Source organism: Mustelus asterias, chromosome 3 (assembly GCF_964213995.1).
Source record: "Mustelus asterias chromosome 3, sMusAst1.hap1.1, whole genome shotgun sequence".
NCBI lineage: Eukaryota > Metazoa > Chordata > Chondrichthyes > Carcharhiniformes > Triakidae > Mustelus > Mustelus asterias.
In genome coordinates, this window is record NC_135803.1 from 45,160,530 (window position 1) to 45,187,899 (window position 27,370).

General features: G+C 42.1%; 2 protein-coding genes across 2 annotated transcripts in view; both read left to right on the forward strand.

Moving 5' to 3' along the window:
* vmn2r1 (vomeronasal 2, receptor 1) overlaps nt 1-15,271 on the forward strand; it is a 29,035-nt gene extending 13,764 nt beyond the window's left edge. Inside the window, exons 3-6 of the mRNA XM_078210100.1 lie at nt 579-1,469; nt 5,668-5,895; nt 10,159-10,282; nt 14,277-15,271. Of these exons, the coding sequence (XP_078066226.1) occupies nt 579-1,469; nt 5,668-5,895; nt 10,159-10,282; nt 14,277-15,271 (2,238 nt within the window). The remainder of the gene's footprint in view (nt 1-578; nt 1,470-5,667; nt 5,896-10,158; nt 10,283-14,276) is intronic.
* An 11,808-nt stretch (nt 15,272-27,079) lies between these two features.
* Nucleotides 27,080-27,370, forward strand: part of kcnab1a (potassium voltage-gated channel subfamily A regulatory beta subunit 1a) — a 395,957-nt gene continuing 395,666 nt past the window's right edge. The window contains exon 1 of the mRNA XM_078208296.1: nt 27,080-27,131. The gene's annotated coding sequence lies outside the window, so the exon portion shown is untranslated. The remainder of the gene's footprint in view (nt 27,132-27,370) is intronic.

Consider the following 27,370-nt stretch of genomic DNA (forward strand, 5'->3'; position numbering starts at 1 on the left):
CCCTATTTTCTCTCCACAGATGCTGTCAGACCTGCTGAGATTTTCCAGCATTTTCTGTTTTTGTTGTGTTGGTTGGCAAGTTGGCTCTGATTGGTCAAGGCGTTGTAATGGAAAATGCACCACAAAGCTTTTGTCCACCATGCCTTTGTTTAATTTAAAAGGTTTGGACATGTTCCTTTTTTTCTGTAGAGGACAGGTTCCAGTGTATGAATAAATGTAGCTTCAGGCAAGTGAAAGTGAGCCACATTACACTTTTTTTCAACTAAACAAAATATGGGGGACAATAGCTCCCTGGTGTATTCTCCATGCCAACTCTCAACCAATTGGAGCCAACTTGCCAACCAATCTGTACCCTTTTTTCATGCAGTATAAATTGTTGTCCCCTTTGAAATTTGACATTCCTATGTCTGAAACTGAAGAGTGCAAGACAAAAAGTTTTGACAACATGTCTCTTTTTTCAACAATACTCATAACAAACATTTTCAATAACTGTGGGTGGAAAAGTAATTTGCACGTGTTGTCATCGTGTTGTTTTTGGCTGAATGCTTTACATAATTTCTTTGACTACTATTTTGCAGGTGGATTACTCAGCCTCTTGTTCAGTTCTCAGTGACAAATTCCAGTTTCCATCCTTTATCCGAACCATACCAAGTGATGTTTTTCAGTCCAGAGCAATGGCAAAACTTGTGGTACACTTCGGATGGACATGGGTGGGCACAATAGCGTCAGATGATGACTATGGGAAATATGGAATTAAAACTTTCAAAGAAGAGGTAGAAAAGGTTGGAGTGTGCGTCTCTTTTTCTGAGACTATCCCCAAAGTTTATGCAAGAGAGAAAATAGTTCAAATCGTAGACACAATTGAGCAATCAACTGCCAAAATCATTGCTGTCTTCTCTGCTGATATTGACCTGAGCTATTTAATGGAAGAAGTCCTGCGACGCAACATTACTGGCAGAACATGGATAGCAAGTGAGGCTTGGATTAACTCTGCACTGATTTCCAAACCGGAATATTCCTCACTTTTGGGTGGAACTATTGGATTGGCAATTCAACGAGCTGATATCCGTGGCCTACAGAATCACCTCATTCAATTAGATCCAATAAGCTCTGGAGAAAAACTGATAACGGAGTTCTGGGAGAGAGCCTTTGATTGCATGTGGCCTGAGCATGGTGTGGCTGTCAGTAGAATGTTTGACGTTAAAAAAACTGAGTATAACAGAACAGATATAAAGAATAGAATCCATAATATTCCTCCTCTTTCTCAGAGGTACTGTACAGGAAAGGAGAATTTGGAGGAAATCTACAATACATATACTGATGTAAGCCAACTGAGGCTGACATATAGTGTGTACAAATCTGTGTACACTGTGGCAAATGCACTTCACAATATGCACACTTGTAAGATAGGAGAGGGTCCTTTTGTCAATGGATCATGTGCAAATATCTCAAACTTTCAGCCGTGGCAGGTATGTTTTCAATGCTTTTCATTCATGGAACTAATGGATTTGTTTTAATTAGTTTTTAGTTTGTAACGATGCCTTTCAGTGAAGCAACAATATACACAGCAATAAAATAACTGTCCACATTGAGTAAAAATTAGAGAGTGGAAAAGTCATTTTTCCTAAAGTTTATGCCCATTACTCTTCAAATCTGTACACCTGCCCTGTTTGATCTTCTGTGATACAACACAAAGGGGACCATTTGGCTCTTGGTGACTTTGACAATTTTTTGAAAGAGCTATCCAATTCGACACACTCTTTCCCCATTGCCTTGAAAATGTTTCCCCTTCAAGAATTTATCCAATCCCATTTTGAAAGTTATTATTGAACTTGTTTCCACCACCCTCTCAGGCAGTGTATTCCAGATCACAACTTACTACGTACATTTTATTTTCCTCACATCAGCTTTGATTCTCTTGGCGATTACCTTAAAATGGATTAGAATCTAGTTAAGGTTCTAAATTCTGAAGAACAGCAAAAAACGTGACACACATTGTTACTTATGTTTCTCAAAATGTGAATAGACGCTTAAATATTTGGAACTAATGACTTTATTTAAATTGGTTTCTCTTTTGTAACACTGTGCTGCATTTCAGAGAAGAAACAATACTCACATACCAGTAAAATATCTCTTCACATTGAATAAAAAAAAGTAGAAATGTCACTCATCCTGAAAGTTATGCCATCTCACTTCTGTTGTGTACATCTGCCCTATTTAATCTTCGAATAATATAGCACAAAGGAGGCCATTGCACTCCATGGTGAAATGGGAACAAATTTCAAAGTTCTTATTTTTAGGAGCATTGGAATATTTGATGAGCATTATTGAATAAGACTGTTTTAAAGGTGTCTTCTTATCTTTCTAAAAAGCCACAGAAATCAAACTTCATTTGTAAACATAGTATGTTCAATGAGATTTTGTTACAAGTGAATCATCGACCACATTTATTAGTAAATTGTGTTTTTAAAAAGTTACAGATTAGCATGTTTATGAAAGAAATTCATTGTAAGTCATTGTTCAATCAATGGGCAGAATTTTCTGACCTTGCCCATAGATTCTCCAGTCCCGCTGCTGTGAATGGAGATTTGGCTGAGCGCCAAATTCTCTGTTCTAATTGGCAGTGGGGCATGTGAGACCGGAGAATTCTGGTCAATATGACAGTCCCGGAGTGGCATTTTCCAGCCACACTCGCCCCAAAGCCAGAAAATCCCGCCCAAGCTCAACAAATCTTTGCATGGTCCGTGTCCCGCCTGCTACGATTCTCGTGGCGGGCGGGACGGGAAAATCCCACCCCAGGAGTCCAACTGAAAATACACTGAAGCGTTTAACAACCAAGTATTGAAAGTGTGATAGACAATTGTTGGAGATCAACAGCGGTTTGGTACAGAATTGATCGATCTAATATAATTGAGAATCTGCCACAGTGTTATCTTCCTTCCAGAAAGAAGATGATAATTTTTTGTGGATCCATAACTTCAAAAATCACCTAAGAATAAGGGAATGACTCTTTTAAACAAAGAGCTTAATTTTCATGGTTGACAGACTGTAAATGCAACTTATTTTTGTTCTTTCATGGAACTTGGGGTTACTGTCTCGGCCAGCATTTTTACTGCTATTCTCTAATTGTCTTTGAGAAGTTCGTTGTGTGCTGCTTTCTTGAACTGCTGTAGTCCATGTGGTATAGGTATACTCACTGTGCTGTTTGGGAGGGATTTCCAGGATGTTGACCCAGTTACAGTGAGGGGATAGCAATATGATTCCTAGCCAAATGGTGTGTGGCTTGGAGGAGAACCTGCAGATGATGGTGTTCCCCTGCATCTGCAGCTCTTCTATTTATAGGTGGTAGAGGTTGTGGGTTTGGAAGGTGCTGCCAAAGGAGGTTAGCTGAGTTGCTGCAATACATCATGTAGATGGTACACACTTCTACCACTGTGTGTCTGTCGTGGAGGGGGTGGATTTTGGAGTTGGTGGATGGGGTGCCAATCAAGCAAGCTGTTTTGCCCTGGATAGAGTTGAGCTTCTTGAGTGTCATCCAGTGGAGAATACCACCAGACTTCTGACTTGTACCTTGTAGATGGTGGGCAGGCTTTGGGGAATCAGGCGGTGACTTACATTTATGTAGCACCTTTAATATAATAAAACAAGGTTCTTCACAGATGCATTAAGGACAAAGTATGTCATCAAGCCACATAAGGAAATATTAGGACAAATGCTGAAAAGTTTGCTCATAAACATAGGTTTTAAGAACATATAAATGAGAAGCATGAATGGGCTACTTGGCTACTTGCTCTACCATTCAATAAGATCATGGCTGATCTGACTGTCCCCTCCTGCCTACCTTCAATAACCTTTCACCTCTTGTTCATCAAGAATCTACCAATCTACCTCTGCCTTGAAATAATTCAAAGATTCTACTTCTACCGTCTTTTGAGGAAGGGAATTCCAAGTGCTTACTATGTACTGAGAGAAAAAGATTCTTCTCATCTCTGTTTTAAATGGACGACCCCTTATTTTTGAACAGATTCTCCCATAAGAAGAAATATCCTCTCCACATCCACATCATCAAGACCCTCAGGATTCTATGGGCAGAATTTTCCCGTCCTGCCCGCCACAGGAATCGTAACGGGCAAAATTCCGCCTTATAGTTTTCAATCACGTCACCTTCAGGTTGTTTTAAGGAGTGCCCTAGAAGAGGAAAGTGAGGTAGAGTGGAGGAGGCTGAAGGTGAGATGCTATATGAATGTAGCAAACAGGGGTGACATATATTGACTCGCAGGTTTGGAGATTAACAACTCATTGGTTGACAGACTGTAAATACAACTTTATTTTTGTTCTTTCATGGGACTTGGGAATTACTGGCTAGGCCAGCATTTTTACTGCTATTCTCTAATTGTCTTTGAGAAGGTAGTAGTGCACTGCTTTCTTGGAACACTGTAGTCCATGTGGTACAGGTATACTCACTGTGCTGTTTGGGAGGGATTTCCAGGACGTTGACCCGGTTACGGTTAAAAAAATATGGAATATACGAAAGAATATGGCAGATGGAATACAATGTGGAAAAGTGTGAGGTTTTGCACTTTGGAAGGAGGAATAGAGGCATAGACTATTTTCTAAATGGGAAAATGCTTAGGAAATCAGAAACACAAAGGGACTTGGGAGTCATTGTTCAAGATTTTCTGAAGGTTAATGTGCAGGTTCAGTTGGCAGTTAGGAAAGTAAATGCAATTCATGTCAAGAGGGCTAGAATACAAGAGCAGGGATGTACTTCTGAGGCTGTATAAAGCCCAGGTCAGACCCCATTTGGAGTATTGCGAACAGTTTTGGACCCCATATCTAAAGAAGGATGTGTTGGCCCCATATCTAAGGAAGGGTCGAGAGGAGGTTCACAAGAATGATCCCTGGAATGAAGAGCTTGTCATATGAGGAACGGCTGAGGACTCTGCGTCTGTACTCGTTGGAGTTTAGAAAGATGAGGGAGGATCTTCTTGAAACTTACAGGACACTGCAAGGCCTGGATAGAGTGGACATGGAGAGGATGTTTCCACTAGTAGGAAAAACTAGAACCAGAGGACACAACCTCAGGCTAAAGGGATGACCCTTTAAAACAGAGATGAGGAGGAATTTCTTCAGCCAGAGAGTGGTGAATCTGTGGAACTCTTTGCCGCAGAAGGCTGTGGAGACCAGGTCATTAAGGTAGATTCTTGATTAATAAGGGGATCAGGGGTTATGGGGAAGAGGCAGGAAAATAGGAATGAGAAAAATAGCAGCCATGATTGAATGGTGGAGCAGACTCAATGGGCCGAGTGACCTAATTCTGCTCCTAAGTCTTATGGTCTAATAGCAATGTGGTTCCTAGTCAAATAGTGTGTAGCTTGGAAGAGAACCTGCAGGTGATGGTGTTCCCCTGTATCTGTAGCTCCTCTTTTTATAGGTGGTAGACAAGCAAGTTTGGAGATTTACAACTCATTGGTATTACCCACCCCCTCAATGTTTGCAAGTTTCTGCATTAATCATGGCATGTATCGTTCACTTGCTGTTATTCTTCCAGCAAGATTTGATTCAGTATAATTTACAAGTAGATGTTTAATTTAATCAATTGAACCAACAAAGCTAAATCTCTGCATTGCTGTTTTATATTATTAATCTTTCCTTTGTTCTTTCCAGCTTATGTACTACCTGAAAAATGTTCGGTTCAAGAGCCTTCTAGGGGAAGAAATCTATTTTGATGTAAATGGAGATATCGATGCCATGTACGATATTATGAACTGGCAGAGAACTTCCGATGGGTATATCTCTTTTAAGGTAATCGGTAGTTACAACGGGACCGCACCCCCAGGACAAGAGATGATCATCCAAAATGACTCTATAATTTGGAATGATGACCAGGTTACGGTATGTAAGTAGTGAAGCATCTGGTTCAATTATAACAGAAGATAATATAATGGAGCATAATTCTTATCCTTGCTTTGTGGTTAAAGAGTTTAAGTCAAATGAGGATTAATAGTAACTGTTAATTATCTTTAGAACCTGAATAGCAGTTAATGGAATCAAGTAATAGCTCGAAGTGAAGTGGCAAATATTCAGTGTGTTTAATTGTCAAAAGTGACACAATGGGCTGAATGTTAACCTGGAAACTTGGAATGGGTTTCCATAGAAACCATAGAAAATTACAGCTCAGAAACAGGCCTTTTGGCCCTTCTTGTCTGTGCCGAACCATTTTCTGCCTAGTCCCACTGACTTGCACTTGGACCATATCCCTCCACACCCCTCTCATCCATGAACCCGTCCAAGTTTTTCTTAAATGTTAAAAGTGACCCCGCATTTACCACTTTATCAGCTCATTTCACACTCCCACCACTCTCTGCGTGAAGAAGCCCCCCCTAATATTCCCTTTAAACTTTTCTCCTTTCACCCTTAACCCATGCCCTCTGGTTGTTTTCTCCCCTAGCCTCAGCGGAAAAAGCCTGCTTGCATTCACTCTATCTATACCCATCAAAATCTTATACACCTCTATCAAATCTCCCCTCAATCTTCTACGCTCCAGGGAATAAAGTCCCAACCTATTCAATCTCTCTCTGTAATTCAGCTTCTCAAGTCCCGGCAACATCCTTGTGAACCTTCTCTGCACTCTTTCAACCTTATTTACATCCTTCCTGTAACTAGGTGACCAAAACTGTACACAATACTCCAAATTCGGCCTCACCAATGTCTTACATAACCTTACCATAACACTCTAACTTTTATACTCGATACTCCGATTTATAAAGGCCAATGTACCAAAGGCACTCTTTACGACCCTATCCACCTGTGACGTCACTTTTAGGGAATTCTGTTCCTGTATTCCCGGATCCCTCTGTTCAACTGCACTCTTCAGAGTCCTACCATTTACCCTGTACGTTCTTCTTTGGTTTGTCCTTCCAAAGTGCAATATCTCACACTTGTCTGCGTTAAATTCCATTTGCCATTTTTCAGCCCATTTTTCTAGTTGGTCCAAATCCCTCTGCAAGCTTTGAAAACCTTCCTCACTGTCCACTACACCTCCAATCTTTGTATGATCAGCAAACTTGCTGATCCAATTTACCACATTATCATCCAGATCATTGATATAGATGACAAACAACAATGGACCCAACACCGATCCCTGCGGCACATCACTAGTCACAGGCCTCCACTCAGAGAAGCAATCCTCCACAACCACTCTCTGGCTTCTTCCATTGAGCCAGTGTCTAATCCAATTTACTACGTCCCCATGTATACCTAGCGACTGAACCTTCCTAACTAACCTCCCATGAGGGACCTTGTCAAAGGCCTTGCTGAAACCCAGGTAGACAACATCCACCGCCTTCCCTTCATCCACTTTCCTGGTAACCTCCTCGAAAAACTCTAATAGATTGGTCAAACATGACCTACCACGCATAAAGCCATGTTGACTCTCCCTAATAAGTCCCTGTCTATCCAAATATTTGTAGATCCTATCCCTTATCACACCTTCCAATAACTTGCCCACCACCGACGTCAAACCTACTGGCCTATAATTTCCCGGATTTCTTTTGGAACCTTTTTTAAATGGGCTACTGTCATAAGTTAACATTTGATTGGAAGACATCTGACTTAGTCATAGAGTCATAGAGGTTTACAGCATGGAAACAGGCCCTTTGGCCCAACTTGTCCATGCCTTTTTTTTACCACTAAGCTAATCCCAATTGCCCATGTTTGGCCCACATCCCTCTATACCCATCTTACCCATGTAACTGTCTAAATGCTTTTTAAAAGACAAAATTGTACCCGCCTCTACTACTACCTTTGGCAGCTCATTCCAGACACCCACCACCCTCTGTGTGAAAAAAATTGCCCCTCTGGACACTTTTGTATCACTCCCCTCTCACCTTAAACCTATTCCCCTCTCACCTTAAAATTATTGGAAGACATCTAACACGATTGTCCACTTTGTAGATGTAATTTCCAGCAAGTCTCTTTTATATATGTGTGAGTGTGAATTTTGGAGGGGTGTGAACAGGGGATGGATGCGGATGGTTGGTGGGGAAGGAGTGCAGACTGGAGAAGGGGAGTGGTGGTTTCACTTTGTTGATGACCCTTCTTTTAATCATTCAAACTGACAAATGGATTCCCGATGAAGCCCCAAGATTCTCTGATGCTTCCCTGGTGGAGGTTCTATTGCAGGAGATAAGGGCAAAGAGGGATATTCTCTTTCTCTTAAATAGTTGGAGGTTTGCCAACACTAAAATTAAGCACCATTATCACATTTGACACTTTGGTCTGCAATATCTTTCCATCGTAGCTCCTGAATCTGCAATGTCAGTACTATAAAGGTTGGATGAGTTGTTTCAATTGTTACAACCCAGATGGGGAACTCAGAGTCACAGAGGTTTGCAGCACAGAAAAAAACCCTTCAGCCCATCAAGTGTGTGCCAGTCAAAGACTAAACCACCCAACTATTCTAATCCCAATTTTCAGTACTTAGTCCACAGCCTGGTATGCCTTGGCATCGCAAGTGCACATCTAAATACTTCTTAAATGTTATATGAATCTCTGTCTCCACCATCCGTTCAGGGAATGAATTCCAGACTCTAACCATCCTCTAATCTAAGGCTATGCTCCTCATGATTTACCACCCTACCAATTTTCATATCACCCATGAACTTACTGATCAACCCTCCTACATTCAAGTCTAATCCATTTATATAAACCACAAGCAGCAAGGACCCAACACTGATCCCTGCGGGGGGGATCCAGTCTTCCAATCTGAAAAATACCCCTCGACCATCAGCCTCTGTTTCCTGCCGCTCACCAATTCTGGATCCAATTTGCCAAATTTCCTTGAAACCCATGGACTATTAGACCCTTTACTATTAGTATCCCATGTGGGACCTTGTCAAAAGCCTTGCTGAAGTCCAAGAAAACTACTTCAAATGCATTGCCCTCGTCTACAAACCCGGAAACCTCTTTGAAAAATTCAGTCAAGTTGGCCAGACATGACCAGATCAGTGGCAGCCTGGTTGGTGAAGAACAGACTCTCCATTCACTACACCTTAGGGATAACCAGGAAAATGGCTCTAGGTCTATAAACCCTTTGAATTGGATATGACCCCCTATGAATGAGCTTCCTTCTTTGTTATCTTCTAACAGGCTAGTCTGCTGCTCCTTCTGGTTCTTGAGTTGGCTGCAGTTGTCCCTCTATCTCTTCCTTTATCCAGAACATGAAGCTGGAATGCAGCTATCATAACCTGTGACTGTTTATTCAGGGTGTGTGATGCAAAAACGATCAACACCAAGGCCAGAAATTCAGTGAAAATCCAAAGGTCATAACAGCACACAGATCTCTATCTCTTCAAATATTGATTCCAGTCAGCATGCCATTCCAATCGTGTCATGTCTTACTCAGCCAGCACGTACTAAGTAGAGCTTATTTTTTTCTGCTAAAGATGCATCAGGATCTTAATTACATCAAATTATCTCAAGTTACATGTTTTCATGAGATGCTCTTGATTCCAGGACTTGCTTCAATGACCTAAAAAGAACTTCATTTTTTAAAATCAGTGCCGATTGGGATTTGTGTGATAAATCCTTTGAAACAATTTGAACATAACTTTCTCATTCAAGGCAGGAGGGGTTCAGTTAAAATTCAATGGCATTGTGTCACTTTACCTTACTTTATTTAAGGCGCAGCAACTAAATCATTTATCTTTCTCTCTGCCTCTGCTTCTCCCATAATATTCCTTGTAAATATTGAGGAAAATGACTAGTTTCCATAAGCACTGGGCCCATCATAATGTACATTATGATAAACAGATTTCACTTTGCAAATACTTAGCTGTATATTTTCTATTCTGTACATGATCATGATTCATAAAGTTTCATTTTTGAATTTATAATAGTGCACAAACTATATAGGAATGAAAAGTATTGCTGCTGTCCCCCAATTTACATTTTGTTACATGCAAAAAGATACCATCTTGCAGTACGTTTTCACAACTTATGTACCACATTGGTGTAAAGCGCTTTATTATGTTATGTTTTCGAGATAATTTACTTGTAATTTTCCTTTAGGCCAGAGAAATATTGGTTTTGGTCTTTTTTGTGTAAATTGCTGTTTGGAAAATCCTACTTAATTTATATCAATGTTCTATTTGGCAGCCTCCATTTTCTGTATGTAGTGAAAGCTGTCAGCCTGGCACCAGAAAAGGAATTCGCCAAGGCGAACCAGTTTGCTGCTTTGACTGCATTCCATGTGCTGATGGTGAGATAACTAATGAGACAGGTTAGTTACCACATTTTTATACTCACGTTTCTATAAATTTATGTAAAATATTCACTTTTTATGTATATGCAGCTTATTTAGCACGATACATTATAACACTTAAGATAATGCAAGAGCAATTAAAATGTGAAGACACAAATATATTGATTTCTATGAGTGCAATAACATTAGTGGTAGTTATATGACATTCAGTTCACAATTTTGTAACCAATGGATGGATATTGTGAGGATTATGCATCTAAATTCCTAATATGCAGGTAAGGCTACTGATTATGAATACCCCTCGAGTTCACATGCAAATAGATACCGTACTATCTTCTTAGTAGGGGAGAATCCAATGAAGGCATGAAAAAAAATGTTCAAATTATGCATTTGAGTAAGATATGTTTGTATACCCAAGGATGAACATGGAAAGATATGCGTGCAATGAATACACAATGGAATAGCTGCTCTTAAATATAATTTGCCCATGCCCATTAGCTGATTCAGTTGAATAACGGATCAATTCAATTTGAATTACATTACATTGTATTGAAAATCTTGTGATACGCAGAAACAGAATCCATAGTTCTGTAGTACCAGATATTTAAATGACTGTCATAACTCTCATTTCTTATGCTGTTTTGTATTCTCCATATTTTAGTAATGTTTCTGCTCTTTTAGCTCTCTCCATACTGAATAGTTCCTTTCTGGGGGACAGGGGTTAGGTGATGGTTGAGCTAAATCTTCTGCCTGTTAGGTAATTGCTAATACCTGCTTCATAACCAAATAATAACATACTGTAATCACTCAGCACATGCTTTTGGGAAGGTACAGTTGTACATGGTCCAGTTTTCTTCCCCTCCCATGAAGAAGCTGTTTGATCTCCACTTGACATCTTTGCTCATCAAAATTCAAGAAATTGAAGTGGATGAAATTGCTGGCATGAACCTACATATTGCCCCGCATGATACACTGTGCCAGATAACTAACAGACTGCTTCACCAGCTTGTGACAGTCTCATCATAACATTCTTTCATCTGTTGGCATAGCTTATCAGTGGTAAATAAAAAAGAAGATTGATAGTAGTGGCAGACATTTGAATGATAAAATTTGAAGGTAATAGCTTAAAAAAAAGAAAGCAAATGGTAAGGGATGACAGTTGTACAAAACATACAATTTCATACGGTAAAATATACTGAATTTCTAGAATTTGATTTGATTTATTATTGTCACATGTAAAAGTACATTTAAGTGAAAAGTATTGTTTCTTGCGCGCTATACAGACAAAGCACATTGTTCATAGAGAAGGAAACGAAAAAGTGCAGAATGTAGTGTTACAGTCATAGCTAGGGTGTAGAGAAAGATCAACTTAATGCAAGGTAGGTCCATTCAAAAGTCTGATGGCAGCAGGGGAGAAGCTGTTCTTGAGTCAGTTGGTACATGACCTCAGACTTTTGTATCTTTTTTCCGATGGAAGAAGGTGGAAGAGAGAATGTCCGGGGTGCGTGGGGTCCTTAATTATGCTGGCTGCTTTGCCGAGGCAGCAGGAAGTGTAGACAGAGTCAATGGATGGGAGACTGGTTTGCATGATGGATTGGGCTACATTCACGACCTTTTGTAGTTCCTTGCAGTCTTGGGCAGAGCAGGAACTATACCAAGCTGTGATACAACCAGAAAGAATGCTTTCCATGGTGCATCTGTAAAAGTTGGTGAGAGTCGTAGCTGACATGCCAAATTTCCTTAGTCTTCTGAGAAAGTAGAGGCATTGGTGGGTTTTCATAACTATAGTGTCGGCATGGGGAGACCAGGACAGATTGTTGGTGATCTGGACACCTAAAAACTTGAAGCTCTCGACCCTTTCTACTTTGTCCCCGTTGATGTAGACAGGGGCATGTTCTCCTCTATGCTTCCTGAAGTCGGTGACAATCTCCTTTGTTTTGTTGACATTGAGGGAGAGATTATTGTCGCTGCACCAGTTCACCAGATTCTCTATCTCATTCCTGTACTCTGTCTCATCATTGTTTGAGATCTGTCTCACTATGATGGTGCCGTCAGCAAACTTGAAAATTGATTTGGAGGGAAATTTTGCTACACAGTCATAGGTGTATAAGGAGTATAGTAGGGGACTGAGAACACAGCCTTGTGGGGCACCGGTGTTGAGGATGATCATGGAGGAGGTGTTGTTGTCTATCCTTACTGATTGTGGTCTATGAGTTAGGAAGTTCAGGATCCAATCGCAGAGGGAGGAGCCGAGGCCCAGGCCATGGAGTTTGGAGGTGAGTTTTGTAGGAATAATAGTGTAGAAGGCTGAGCTGTTGTCAATAAATAGGAATCTGACATAGGTGTCTTTGCTATCTAGGTGTTCCAGGGTTGAGTGCAGGGCCAGGGAGATGGCATCTGCTGTGGACCTGTTGTGGCGGTAGGCAAACTGTAGTGGATCCAGGTAGTCCGGGAGGCTGGAATTGATTCATGCCACGACTTTCTGAATGATAAGCCAACTACACTTCTTATTTGGAAAGGCCTGTGAAAGGCTTAACATTAGATTAGGCTAAAATTAATTTGTAAACTTGACTTGCCTACATCTAGACGATAGGTACAAGCAAAGGAATATTCAGTCAAGTGATTGAAATTTATTGGTGTGTGGACCCCAATTCTTCATTGTGACATCAGAAATCACCACACAGTTCTGGAAGGTCAATTCACTCATTTTTCCCAAAAATGACACATAGTATGGGTGGTATTTGATGGAGGCAACAGGGGTAGAACCCCAGGTCACCTCTTTCCAGGAAGGCCCCTGAATTAAGTGCCAATTAGGCACTTAACTGGGCAATGGCAGGCATTTCCCATGATCAAGGACCGACAAATCTTCTTTGCTCAGCAGCACTAGGGAGTTGGTACCACTGGGACGAAACACACCTGAGGTCTAAGATTACCAATGGATCTAGGCACGTGAATGATGGCATGTGGTTGCAGGGTAGGCAGCAGCAAGGGCAATGGGTTGGCACTCAACAGGCCTCCCCTTCCCAATGCCAGGTCCCTTGACCAGGCACTGTGCCTTTGAATGAGGGCTGAGGAATACCCTGCAAGCAACCCTGTTGCCTCCATCAAATACCATCTATACTATTTTGGAAGAAGTGAGTTAATTGATCTCATAGAATCTAGCGATGATTTTTGGATGAATACCAGTGGATGAGAGATAAAATCCTTAAATAGACAATTGCCCACTTAAGGACTTCAATTAGCAGTAGGGCAGGAAGACTTTCCACGGGCCTTCTCCCCACAGATGTGGCGGAGGCAGTGGTAGAGGGATCAGAAGGTAGAGGGATCAGAAGGTAGAGGGATCTGCACTCACCTGTCTAATTAAATGGCCGCTGCCAACAAACCGGCCTAGAAGGAGTGCATTAATTCTGTTCTATGAGTGAAAAATGAGACCTTTTGAAAATAAAATAAAATAATTTGATATTCATTTGACTTGTACTAAAGTTACCTGTGCCGGAGGTTAAGTAAGTAAGTAGTTATTTCTCATTTGGTGATGGTGTGTTAAAATTCATTCAGGTAGGCTAAGTTGCAATTTAACATGTGTGGCATAATTTGGAGCTTCTGGATAATGATGGTAGAGGCTCCAACAATTTTTCTATCATATAGCTGACCAGGAATCTTTTCCACTTCTACCACCTACCATTGATATGTATGAAAAGGATTTTCAGGTTGACAATCAACCTGTTCAGCTGCGTTCCAAATATATCTTCTTTATGTCCTGGGCGGGTGCTCGAACCTGAAGCTTCTGGCTCAGAGGCAGGACAACATCACTCACTGCACCACAAGAGTTGCTCATTCTCTTGGACTAAAAGTTGAGAGAAAAGCAGCACTGCCCATCAGTGATCGGTTGATTGGGTATATTTACCAAATGCTATTTGAGCTGTTTAAGTGGAATTAGCAGGACTGAACATGAAAATGAATAGTACATATGTAAATGTCAACTGCATAACAATATTTGATGTTCGTTTAACAGATTCAAGGGAATGCATTCAGTGCCCTGAAGATTACTGGTCCAATGAAAACAGAGATGAATGTATACATAAAGTGATTGAATATCTTGGGTATGATGATGCCTTGGGAATAACATTGATAGCACTATCGATATTTGGTGCCTGCATTGCTACAGCCATTTCTATAGCTTACGTGGTTCGAAAAGATACTGCCCTTGTCAAAGCTAATGATCGTGGACTGAGCTTTGTGCTGTTATTTTCACTGGTAATATGCTTTCTCAGCACTATTGTCTTTGTTGGCTTGCCAGTAGCATGGTCCTGTATGACACGGCAGGTTCTTCTTGCTATTAGCTTTGCTACCTGCCTCTCATGTATGTTGTCAAAGGCTGTTAATCTGATGCTCAAAGCCAAAGCAGCAAAAGCAAAATCAGCAGAAGGCACAGAAAAGAAATGTTTAGGCCCTTTTCAACAAAGGATGATTGCATTGATTGTTGTCTCATGCCATGCTTGTCTGTGTACAGCTTGGTTACTAATTCTCCCTCCTTATCCTGTCAAGAATACACAGTCTCAAAATATCAAAATAATTATGGAATGCAACGAAGGCTCTGTAGTATTTCTGTGTTGCGTGTTAGGATTCGACGCATTACTGGCTGCTGTTTGCTTTATTTTTGCTTTCATTGCTCGGAAGTTACCCGATAACTTCAATGAGGCTAAGTTCATGACCTTTGCCCTACTTGTTTTTTTTATTGTTTGGATTTCTTTTATCCCAGCTTACTTAAGCACTCGGGGGAAATATATGGTAGCTGTTGAAATGTTTGCCATTCTGGCATCCAGTTTTGGCATGCTTGCTTGTCTTTTTGTTCCCAAGTGTTATATTATCTTGCTGAAGCCAGAAAGAAACACGGAGGAGTTAGTTAAGGGCAAAACTGATACAAATGACAAGAGTGCACCACCAACTTCACAGTCGCTGACTAGCTCTGGAGTAAGCACTGCCTGTTCAACAGTTACACTCAATTAATAAATGTGCTTACAAACAAGATCTGCACATGATGCTACGATTGTTTTTGCTGCTTGAATGTACATTATTATACTCTTTATGAACTTAAGGAAGCTGTAGATTGTATATCATACATATAAAATGCTAATGGATTCTATTTTAATGTCGGAATTTGTAGAATGTATTTTTCTCTGTTCTTGTCTACCCCCTGACCAATTCTCTGTACGGAAAACTATAAAAGTGTACCAACCTGAAGCAGCAAATCAAGATCATTTTGTCCTCTCAACTGCAGGACCCATAACCTCACTTTATGTTTGAGAAAATAATGAAGTCAAGTCATTTTGTTTAAAAGCGTAATTTCTTGAAAGTACTATGTCCAAAATTATTTTGAAATATGATTAGTTTGCATGGTTTCTCTATTGCGCTTAACTTCACATCCAGTTGCTGTCATATCAAATCAGAAACTAATAGATAATCAGTTAGATTGAGGAAGGTTAACAACATTTTCTAGCAAGCTGCTTAATTGTGGATTACAATATCAGATTCAAAATACAATGAAAAGTAACTGTGGGAGGGGATTTTGCCATTGTTCATTTAGAAAATTGGATTCTCCATGCAAAACCAATTCTATGTATAAAAGCCACTATAGGCTACCTTTTGTTACATTGCAACCATGTCCCGAATGAAGGATGAGGTGTACACACTGAATGCTTTAAATATGATACCATGTGCCGAATCTTCCAAGGAGTGGTAATCACTGTCAGATTGTCACTCCACTCCAATTATCTTACACTGGAACTCTGCATATCTTGCTTAGACCTCCGAAATGCAGCTTGCACCTGTTCTGGGAGTCCTCCTTCATTGTGTAGGATCATCAGGGGAAGCCAAGTAGTAATCATCTAGGAGTTAGAACTGCTTTTAATCCTTCTAACTTTTCCTGAGTAACCATTCTGGTAAGTAAGCTGGAACCAACCGAAGTCTCTGACTCTAACTCCAGAGTTTCAGAGGATTCCAGATGTGGAATTGCCCATTGGAAGTCCAAACTTTCTGGGAAATTCCCACATAGTCAGTGCATCAAGACTTCCGAGGGTTACCTCCAGAGTATGGAGATCCAGAGATCGGAAAGTCTAGTTAGACCCATATGTTGCAAAGGATGTAGTGAACTTTGTAATGGATTTTTATTTGGTTGAATCAAATCAGACTGCACTTGTTCTGCATAGTGACAATTCTAATTTAGCTGTATTTGTGTTCTGCTTTTGTTTATTTAATACAAATACGTTAAAAAATATTGTTGCCACATTTAATGATTGAAATTTAGCATGTTTTTATTTAATAATGAACTCTCCTTTGCTATTAAAATAAATGGACAATTCTGTGGTAAATAATGGGAAAAGAAATGTAATTTGAACACATTTAAGTATTTGTTATAATTGCCAACAGTCTTTTTGGGCTAAGGTTTTTATTTTAAAAAGAAAGCTGTGTTACTCTGAAGGCAATTTACTTATAGAATGTCACACCAAAATCAAATATAAACAGACATGTTCAGCCTACCAACCTCAAAGGTTTATGTTCTGTAGGGTGCTGTTTATTCCAATCGAACCACACACTTAGGTTGATGTAAAGGATTAATAAAAATGAGCAATTTATTTCCTTGGTTTTCTTTCCCTCCCATTTATTTAATTATAACCATAGCCTTTTGAAGAATTGAGGATAATACTTTAAAAAAATGTCCACCCTTCTCTGGAATTCTCTGGACTTCTACATATCTGAGTGGATCTACTCTCCAGCCTCTATCAAAGTTGCTGTGGAGATGCAGGATTGCAACTTTGTGACTTTTTTCCCTCTGCTTTCCTCCCTGAAGCACCTCCTCACTTAGCATCTCCTCACAGTGGAGAAGGTACACCAAGACATTATTGGGTGGGAAATGAATTTCATGCCCCCACTCAATGGCACAACTTTTAATATATAACTTTGAACATATTTCCATCCTTTATATTAGCTTAACTGGTAACATTATGCAATTATTTGATAAAGAAATCTTACAATAAAACTTAATTGTGAGCCAAAGCTTTGGATGTGTTTATGATATCAGAAAACGTTTTAAAAATTCATTCACAGAATCTGGCCAGGATTTATTTCCCATTCTTAATTTCCTTTGAGAAGGAGGTGGTGAGCTGCCTTTTTGAACTGTTGCAGTCCATGTGGTGTTGGTACACCTACAGTGCTGTTAGGGAGGGAGTTTCAGGACTTTGATCCAGCGACAGTGAAGCAACGGTGATATAGTTCCACCGGTGACATAGTTCCACCGTTCCACCAAGTGAGTGACTTGGAGGGGAACTTCCAGGTGGTGGTTTCCCATGCATCTGCTGCCCTTGTCCTTCTAGGTAGTAGTGAAGATAAGTTTGGAAGGTACTGTTGAAGGAGCCCTGGTGAGTTCCTGTATTAAATCTTAGAATCATAGAAACCCTACAGTGCAGAAGGAGGCCATTCAGCCCATTGAGTCTGTACCGATAACAATCCCACCTAGGCCCTATTCCCATAACCCCAAATATTTACTCACTAATCCCTCTAACCTACGCATCCCAGGACACGAAGGGGCAATTTAGCATAGCCAATGCACCTAACTCACACATCTTTTTGGACTGTGGGAGGAAACCGGAGCACACAGCGGAAACCTATGCAGGGAGAACGTGCAAACTGCACACAGGCAGTGGTCCCAGCCAGGAATCGAACCCAGGTCCCTGGAGCTGTGAGGCAGAAGTGCTAACCACTGCCCCTTCATGCTGCCCTATAGATGGGTACACACTACTGCCACAGTGCGTTGGTGATCGGAGTGGATGTTTGTGGATGGGATGTCAGTCAAGTGGGCCTGCTTTGTCCAAGATGGTGTTGAGCTTCTTGAGTGTTGTTGGCGTTGCACTTATCCAGGCAAGTGCATGGAACTAAGCATCACCTGTTCAAAGCAGAAGAAATCAACACCAGAAAGTTTCAGAACACTTATTATGAAACAGTGATTATCTTTGTCATCACAGTGACTGAGGATTATTTGTTTTGCAGTCTGACCTGTAAGCAAGCAGCACAAATTACATATAACAATTCAAACAGAGGAGATATTTCATGACCTAGAGATAGCCAACAACTTCAATGTAGAATCTCAAGGACAGACTGAGTACATATGAATGACAGAAACTTAATTAGATCTCCCAAAAAAGATCTAAGCGCTGAATTCACGGGAAAACTGGTGTAAATCACGATTGTTCTTTCATTTGGGAGTTCACACTCAAATCTCCCACACTGTGTGCAATGCAAAGGAGACAATCGGGAATATCATTAAAAGCTCAGGGGTGGGGCCTATTCACACCGGAGTCTGACTGTTCCGGGTCTTTACGCATGCGCAGTGGCCCTGAACTGTTAGACTGCAGTTTGCTGACCAGCTCGATCGCTGGCCAGCCCGGGACCCCCGCAGTGCTGCCCCTCCCGACACCCCCACAGCCCGATCGCGGCCTCCACTCGCATTCCTAGGCCAGCCCAGACCCCTTCTCCCATCCAGGAGCGTCCCCCCCCCTCCAGATCTCCAGACCCCCCAGCAGTGATGATGCCCTCTTCCCCCCCCCAGGCAGACCCCCCTCTTCAGGAGGCGCAGACCACCCTGGCAGCCCCCCCAGCAGAGCCCCCCCCCCCCACCCATGGGAGGCAGACCACCCCCCCAGCCCACCCCAATCACTGGCCTCCCTCTAGCCCTGATCGATCCCAATGCAAAGTGGCAGCGGGACACTGGATTCTCTGGCACTTTGAGATCATGGAGCCATCTTTAAAGGGGGCCCCGACCTGCATTAAAAAGAAGCCCTCTTCCACACCACCCTGCCCCCCCACAAACACTGAGACAATCCCCTCCCACACATAAAGGGAACCCCAAATGGGGCTCCCCAGTGGGGTAGAAAGGCACTGCCAGGTTGTCACTGCCAGGTTGGCACTACCAGGTTGGTACTGCCAGATTGACACCATAAGGGGGCAGTGCCAGGGCCCTGCCAGGGCATACCCTTCTCTCCCTGGGAGCTATACTTACCTTTGCGTCCCTAGCGGGTTCCCCTTGACAACTTCCTGTTTTTCAATAGCTGTTGTAAACCTTCCCTTACCTGGAGGGAGCATATTGTGGCGAAATACTTTAAATATATTTAAATGAGGTTCCTGCCCATGACTTCACCAGAGAGGGGGAGGGGAAAATCGGAAAATGAGATTTCACCAGTGGGAATCTAATTTTCCTATTCTCATGTTGCGATTATGGTAAAGGTGGGTGTAAAATTGCCCCATTGTGATTAAATTGAAACAAAAATGGACGGCTGTGACAAATGCATGATTCATAATTCTGATGTGGAGATGCCGGCGTTGGACTGGGGTAAACACAGTAAGAGGTTTAACAACACCAGGTTAAAGTCCAACAGGTTTATTTGGTAGCAAATGCCACTAGCTTTCGGAGCGCTGCCCCTTCGTCAGGTGGAGTAGAGATCTGCTCTCAAACAGGGCATACAGAGACACAAACTCAATTTACAGAATAATAATTGGAATGCAGTCTTTACAGATAATCAAGTCTTAAAGGTACAAACAATGTGAGTGGAGAGAGCATTAAGCACAGGTTAAAGAGATGTGTATTGTCTCCAGACAGGACAGCCAGTGAGATTCTGCAAGTCCAGGCAAGTCGTGGGGGTTACAGATAGAGTGACATGAACCCAAGATCCCGGTTGAGGCTGTCCTCATGTGTGCGGAACTTGGCTATCAGTCTCTGCTCAGTGACTCTGCGCTGTCATGTGTCATGAAGGCCACTTGGAGAACGCTTACGCGAAGATCAGAGGCCCGTGACCGCTGAAGTGCTCCCCAACAGGAAGAGAACATCTTTAAAGGGGGCCCCGATCTGCACTAAAAAGAAGCCCTCTTCCACACCACTCTGCCCCCCCACAAGCACTGTGGTGTGGAAGAGGGCTTCTTTTTAATGCAGATCGGGGCCCCCTTTAAAGATGTTTTCTTCCTGTTGGGGAGCACGTCAGCGGTCACAGGCATTCGGCCTCTGATTTTCGCGTAAGCGTTCTCCAAGGTGGCCTTCACGACACACGACAGCGCAGAGTTGCTGAGCAGAAACTGATAGCCAAGTTCCGCACACATGAGGACGGCCTCAACCGGGATCTTGGGTTCATGTCACACTATCTGTAACGCCCACAGCTTGCCTGGACTTGCAGAATCTCACTGGCTGTCCTGTGTGGAGACAATACACATCTTTTTAACCTGTGCTTAATGCTCCCTCCACTCACATTGTTTGTACCTTTAAGACTTAATTATCTGTAAAGACTGCATTCCAATCATTATTCTGTAAATTGAGTTTGTGTCTCTGTATGCCCTGTTTGCGAGCAGATCTCCACTCCACCTGACGAAGGGGCAGCGCTCCAAGAGCTAGTGGCATTTGCTACCAAATAAACCTGTTGGACTTTAACCTGGTGTTGTTAAACTTCTTACTGTGATTCATAATCCAACAGAGAACCAAGCTGAATATCGAAAGTAGAAGTGATGTAAAAAAAGGAATAGGAGGCAAAGAGAAAGCACGAGACTAGATTACAAGAAGGAGCACAAAAATATATTAAAAATACATAAGTAGTGAAAGAGAAGTTGAAGGAAGGATGCGACTGATTAGCATCCAGCAATGGGCTGGATTTTCTTTAGTTACTTTCTGACTATCAGAAGGAGAGACCTTCAGAAAGTTTAGTTATTTATTGAATACCCAACCTTTTTGACGTTCACTTGTCATAGACATCATAGGTCAAATCTTCTGATATTTGAGTGCAATCTAGATCGAGTTATGTTTGCATGTATGTAAAATGAAGTTCAATAGGGATAAATGTATGGTACTGCATATTAGAAGAAAAATTAGGAAGACATGTATTCCATACATAAGATAGAACTTACCAAAGCAATCATTAAGAGCTGAGCCTGCCATTGCAGTGAAGGCATTTTGACCCCTTTTGGAATTACTTTGTGGTGAGACTTTCCATAGAACCATAGAATCCCTATAGTGCAGAAGGAAGCCAATAGACCCATCAAGGCTGAACCGACCACAATTGTACCCAGGCCCTACTCCTGTAAGCTCACGTATTTACCTTTCTAATCCACCTGACACGAAAGGGGCAATTTAGCATGGCCAATCAACGTAACCCGCACATCTTTGGACTGTAGGAGGAAACCAGAGCACCCAGTGGAAACCCAGGCAGACACGGGGAGAATGTGCAAACTCCACACAGACAGTCATCTGAGGCTGGAATCAAACCCGGGTCCCTGATGCTGTGAGGCAGCAGTGCTAACCACTGTGCCACCTTGCTGCCCACCTAATGCCACAAGCACTGACTCTGTCACAGTGTTTAGGGTCAACTTAATTTCACAAAGCAAACCCAAGCTTCAAGCATGGAAAGCGTAGATTTGAATGTTGTAATATATCTTGTAGCCATCAAAGTCAAGGGTAGACCTCCTCCATGAGAATAGCACAAATGTCACTGGGTGTTCTCCTACAAAATACAGTGAATTTGGAGATCTCTGCCACTAGATTCAGGCATATCATTGTTTGACTATGTCCTTGTGTATACTGCTTGTTTAAAATGATTGGGCAATGCTTGTACCAAATTTTATCATATTCCATGAATTTGGAGGAAGCTCATGATTATAAGTAATCTTAAAACTAACAGCAGCACTCAATTTCTCACCTAGGGCATAGACTCCCGTTCAGACCAGAAATTGTACCTTTGTATTCGGTCTTACTGAATGAATTATCTTTGAATAGTCCTTCACGACTTGCTGGAATATACTGCTACGGTCTCACAGGATTCTGGCTGATTGACTGATGGACAATTTCACTGAATGTGCCAATCAGATTTGAACCTTAAATTTCTCAACCACTCCCTGGTGAATTTGCAACAAACCCGGCCACCTGATTTAGAAGATGGCTCTCATTCAAGATGCCACACAGTCACTTCCATAAAAAGATCTCTGACTATGTGCTTCATCGTATTACATGACCTTTTGTTTCTCCAAACCATTTCAATACATCATCTGTTCATCAGCTTTCTGAAAGGTCTTCAGCTTAAATTTCTAGCACAATGCTTCTGGTGTCAGGTGAAAAGCAATGAAAATCATTTGCTTTGCAAAATCATGATCCCCATTGTACAGAAATGTAGAGAGCACATTTCTGCTAAGTAATAATAGCACTTGCACCATCCATCCCACTTCCCATGTAACAAGACCACTGACACTGAAGGAAAGGTGCTGGGAACACCATTGCTTTCCGAGTCCCTCTCCAAGTCACATACTGTCCTGACTTGGACGATAGTGTTTCTATTGATACTTCTCTATTTCACCAAGAATAGTCTCAACAATTCAAGAAAGATTCTCAGGAAACTATTTCTATCATTCTCTCCCTTTCATTTTGGAGGAAGTTTCGATTTGACGAAGTTATTAAATGGCAGGAATTTTACCGGCACCCGCGCTCGGGAATCAAGACGGGCGAGGCTTGCAGAACGGAATTCTCCGTTGGTCTCGGGTGGGATTTTACGAGCCTCACCCGAGCGAGGTCGTAGAATACCGGCCATTGTTTCTGAAATTGCTCAGGATGTAATCCCAGCTGTTTTGCTGGAATAATCCCCGCCAGCATCCTCAGTTCTAACACTGTCCATCTGCCCCATGTGACTGGAAAATCCACTGTCTTCCTGCCATTGGTGGGGGTTTTCCATTATGCCCCCACTGCCAGCCATGTCACACTTGCACCTTCCATCCCACTTCTCATGTAACAGGACCACTGACACTGACGGAAAGGTGCTAGATGCACAGGAGCATCATTTCTTCCAAGTTCCTCTCCAAGTCACATACCATCCAGACTTGGACATATGATGTTTCACACTTTATTGTTGCTGGTGGAGCGTGCTACTTAATAACATTGTCACCACACAGACTGAAGCAGTTCAAAAAGAAGTCCACCCCATCGCCTCAGGGTAACTCAGGATGGGCAATTCATACCAATAGTAGAGTTGATGATCATGTGATGATCACTCACCTGATGAAGGAGCGGCGCTCCAAAAGCTTGTGCTACCAAATAAACCTGTTGGACTTTAACCTGGTGTTGTGAGACTTCTTATAGTAGAGTTAGCAAGCCAGTTTAGAGAAATGCACTTCAGGTTGAATCTTGTGTGAGAAATTAATCCAAGGCAATTATTGTGTTTGCTATTAAAAATTCATGTTTCACACTTTCAGTTGCAATGGGTTTTCACAACAGCTTATGGTATTGTCAATATACTTTGTATACAATAGTTGGTTGAATAGTTTCAATGTTTTTTTATTGCAGGGAGTGAGAGTGTTGAATGAGATAACATGAACAGTTCAAGCAGAAGGCTATTGTGCAGCATTTCAGGAGAATGAACATGTCAACTGAAGTGCTGAACCACCCTTGGTATCTCTGACAGCAAGATGGATAGAATCCCTACAGTGCAGAAGGTGGCCATTCGGCCCATCGAGTCTGCACCAACCACAATCCCACCCAGGCCCTGTTCGCGTAACCCCACATATTTACCCTGCTAATTACCTGACACTATGGGTCAATCTAGCATGGCCAATCGACCTAACCTGCACATCTTTGGACTGTGGGAGGAAACTGGAGCACCTGGAGGAATCCCACGTAGACACGGGGAGAATGTGCAAACTCCACACAGACAGTGACCCAAGCCGGGAATCGAACCCAGGTCCCTGGCGCTGTGAGGCAGCAGCGCTAACCACTGTGCCACCGTGCCACCCACATGATCATCAACTCTACTATTGGTATGAATTGCCCATCCTGAGTTACCCTGAGGCGATGGGGTGGACTTCTTTTTGAACTGCTTCAGTCTGTGTGGTGACAATGTTATTAAGTAGCAAGTTCCACCAGCAACAATAAAGTGCCGCTACAAGATGTTGTAGCGTCTCTCTTATGTTCTTTCTGAACCTCCACTTGACTGGTCTTCCTCATTAGATGTTATGAGTTCCACTTTCTCTGCCCTCTCCATGTGCGGCACTCAATTTATGTGACTCTCTCTACTGTGTATTGAGGTGAGCCCCTCGGTGCTCCAGGCACCTTGCTTCAGGAGGCCGATTGTGGGGTCTTGTGGTTTGGTTCAGCCCTCAGACGTTCATGTGTTCTGGGGTCGTGAAGTGGCGAGGAGGGGCTCATCTTTAACCCGAAGAAGTCATCCACGAATACATTTCTGGATGGATGAAATAAGCAGGGAGATAATTGACTGCTTCATGATAAAAGAAATGAGATATCTTCCTGGGAACCAGGCACAGACCTGCTTAATCCCGTTGCAATGATCGCAGAGCAGCTGCACATTGATGGAATGAAATTCTTGCCATTTAATGAATGCTCATTGTTGATCTTCTGGTGCCTTGCTGGCTACACATATGCATTTTGTGACTTTCTGCTCACAAGGAGAGCCAGCCAATACAACAAATTCCAGAGCACTTGAGTTTTGGCTGCTAGTGTTCATTGGGCAGGTATTCATTGGGTCTGATAAAGGAATATTGGCAACCAGTTTGTTTTGAATTGCAGGTAATGTGATGCGTGAAGTGTTCCCCGTAACACTCTGGAATGAGTGATCATCTCTCAAAACTCCTCTCTTTACTTGCTGATGAGCCGGTTTTGGTGCTGGTTGTGACCTCTGATGCCCTGAGCTGCCACTACTGCCCTTTTCCCAGTTGCTGCTTTTCACTTGTTTGGGATGCCCAGCTGACTATGGGGTTACTGATGAGGCCTGAGTATTAAAATATCCTGGACTTCAAACTTAGGCCTATGAATGCATCATGTACTCACCCCGTCGTCATCTGGCCAAAACCTGCATGTGACTGTGCCTCCACAGGAAACTTGATGGTCAAAACTAAACTAAAACATAATTTTATTGCTGCCATCTGGAACAAACATTTTTGTATGAAGATAACAATTTTGAAATAGTTGCCAAAACATTTTTTTTTAAAAAGTCAAATTTACATTTTTATCAAAGCCTTTCATTGCAATGAGCCATCCTTATTATTCTACATGCAATATCTTTTACTCATGTGTCACAGGCTGTTGGTGGGGGGATCGCACTGGGCCCCAGCTCCAGATTTCTGATTTTGGAGTGAGGTCAGATGCCAGGCCTGGCCTTCTGCGTGGAATTCCTCACAGGGCATTCCCCTTGGCTACTGGAAAGTTCTGTGGACTGGGCCTCTGCAAACTGGTAGCAAAGATGGGGAGAGCACTGGGCAGGGGGATTGATAGGCCCTTGTGGGCTCCTCTGATGCAGGAAGCTGTATCATTGGCAGTTGGGGGAGTACAGGAGCAGGAGCTGAAGAAATCAGCCTGAGGCCTATTGATCTGGAGAATAGGTAAGGAGGACCAGCTTATAATGACTCAAAAGAATTTTCTGGACAACCTGGAATCCCTCCCTGAGCCTGAGGGGCCCTGAGAAACTAGAGATACCATTCTGGGCGGATTAATAAGGTAACCTGGCTCATGTGTTCCAGGGGAACTAGCTAGAGTGCACTGGCTCCCAATTTTGTTTCTCCACTGTGCTTCAAGTCCAGTTTTGAGCCCACCCCATGATGTGAAGATTGGGGATAAGGGATACAGGAAAACATTTAGGATTACAACCTGGCATCCCGCTGAAAACCAGCTCATATCATTTAACAAGCTCCACAACATTGTTGAAACGAGATGAGGAATTGAGTTCTTGATAGTTTTACTGTTCGTTTATTTATTAGTGTCACAAGTAGGCATACATTAACACTGCAATGAAGTTATTGTGAAAATCCCCTAGTCGCCACACTCTGGCCTGTTCAGGTACATTGAGGGAGAATTTAGCATGGCCAATGCATCTAACCAGCACATCTTTCAGACTGTGGGAGGAAACTGGAGCACCCGGAGGAAACCCACACAGACGCGGGGAGAATGTGCAGACTCCGCACAGACAGTGACCCAAGCCACGAATCGAACCCGGGTCCCTGGCACTGTGAGGCAGCAGTGCTAAACACTGTGCCACTGTGCCGCCCCAGTTTTGAAGCGTGAAGCAACAGCCATCCATTGTAAAAGAAAATGTTCATTTCTTTGATATAAGTTTTTACACAAGTATGTTTATAGGTTTGATGCCAGTGGAAGAAACAATCCATGTGTTGGATCTTCTGTGCATTCTACATGCTTAAATCCTGTCTTACACAACCCATCTACTCATTTCTTAAAGGCTACACTCCCCAAAATAAATCTATTTCTGTAGCAAATTTGAGATTTTAAAAGAAGTTTAAAATAAGGCAAATAAGTTCATTAAATAGGAAGACGTTAGTGTTCAAAATATATTTGAAATGCTGTGTCTCTGTAAGTTTGATTTCTCTGAATTGTAAATTGAAGTTATTGGGCAATAGTTTGGTTGCATGTTTTGAAGTGTTTTTCAGATATAATAAAACATTACAGCCCAATGTATCATATGAAGAGGATAATCACAGATTTTTAATGCTTTGTGTAATTACTTGAAAAATTAAAATTTTGGATAATCCCATGTTGATGCACCAAGTTATAGTGATTTATAAACCAAGGCTGTGCTTTATTAGTCTCCTGAGATCCTTACTGTTTGAACGCTTATGTTTTTAATATACCAAACAATTGAATGCTGGCAGGAGTCACAATTGACTTCGGTTGCGCTAATAATGGAACAGCAAAGTCTGGCTTCATCAATGCAAACAGGTCTGAGAAAGTTATGTGGATGGGTAAACAAAAACAGTAGCTTTAACAGCTCATACGCAGAAAGTCTGGGTGACTGCAGAACATCAGGGCAGAACTGTGTTCAGAAATCTTAAGGTAAGAGAGAGCTTATTGTGAAAGTCTACTTCATCTAGAATGGAGAGCACTGTCACTGGTAAACTCCTGCTTGAATTGTTGTATTGTGTCAGGAAAAAAATTACGTGCCAATCTTCATTGGACAACAGGCAGGACATTTCTAGAATTCTTTTTTTAAAGTACTGCATGTACTGTGTATGCAGTAGCAAAATGGAAGCTGCAGCCATGCACTTTGCCTCTGTTTTCAGCTCTGAGGCTGC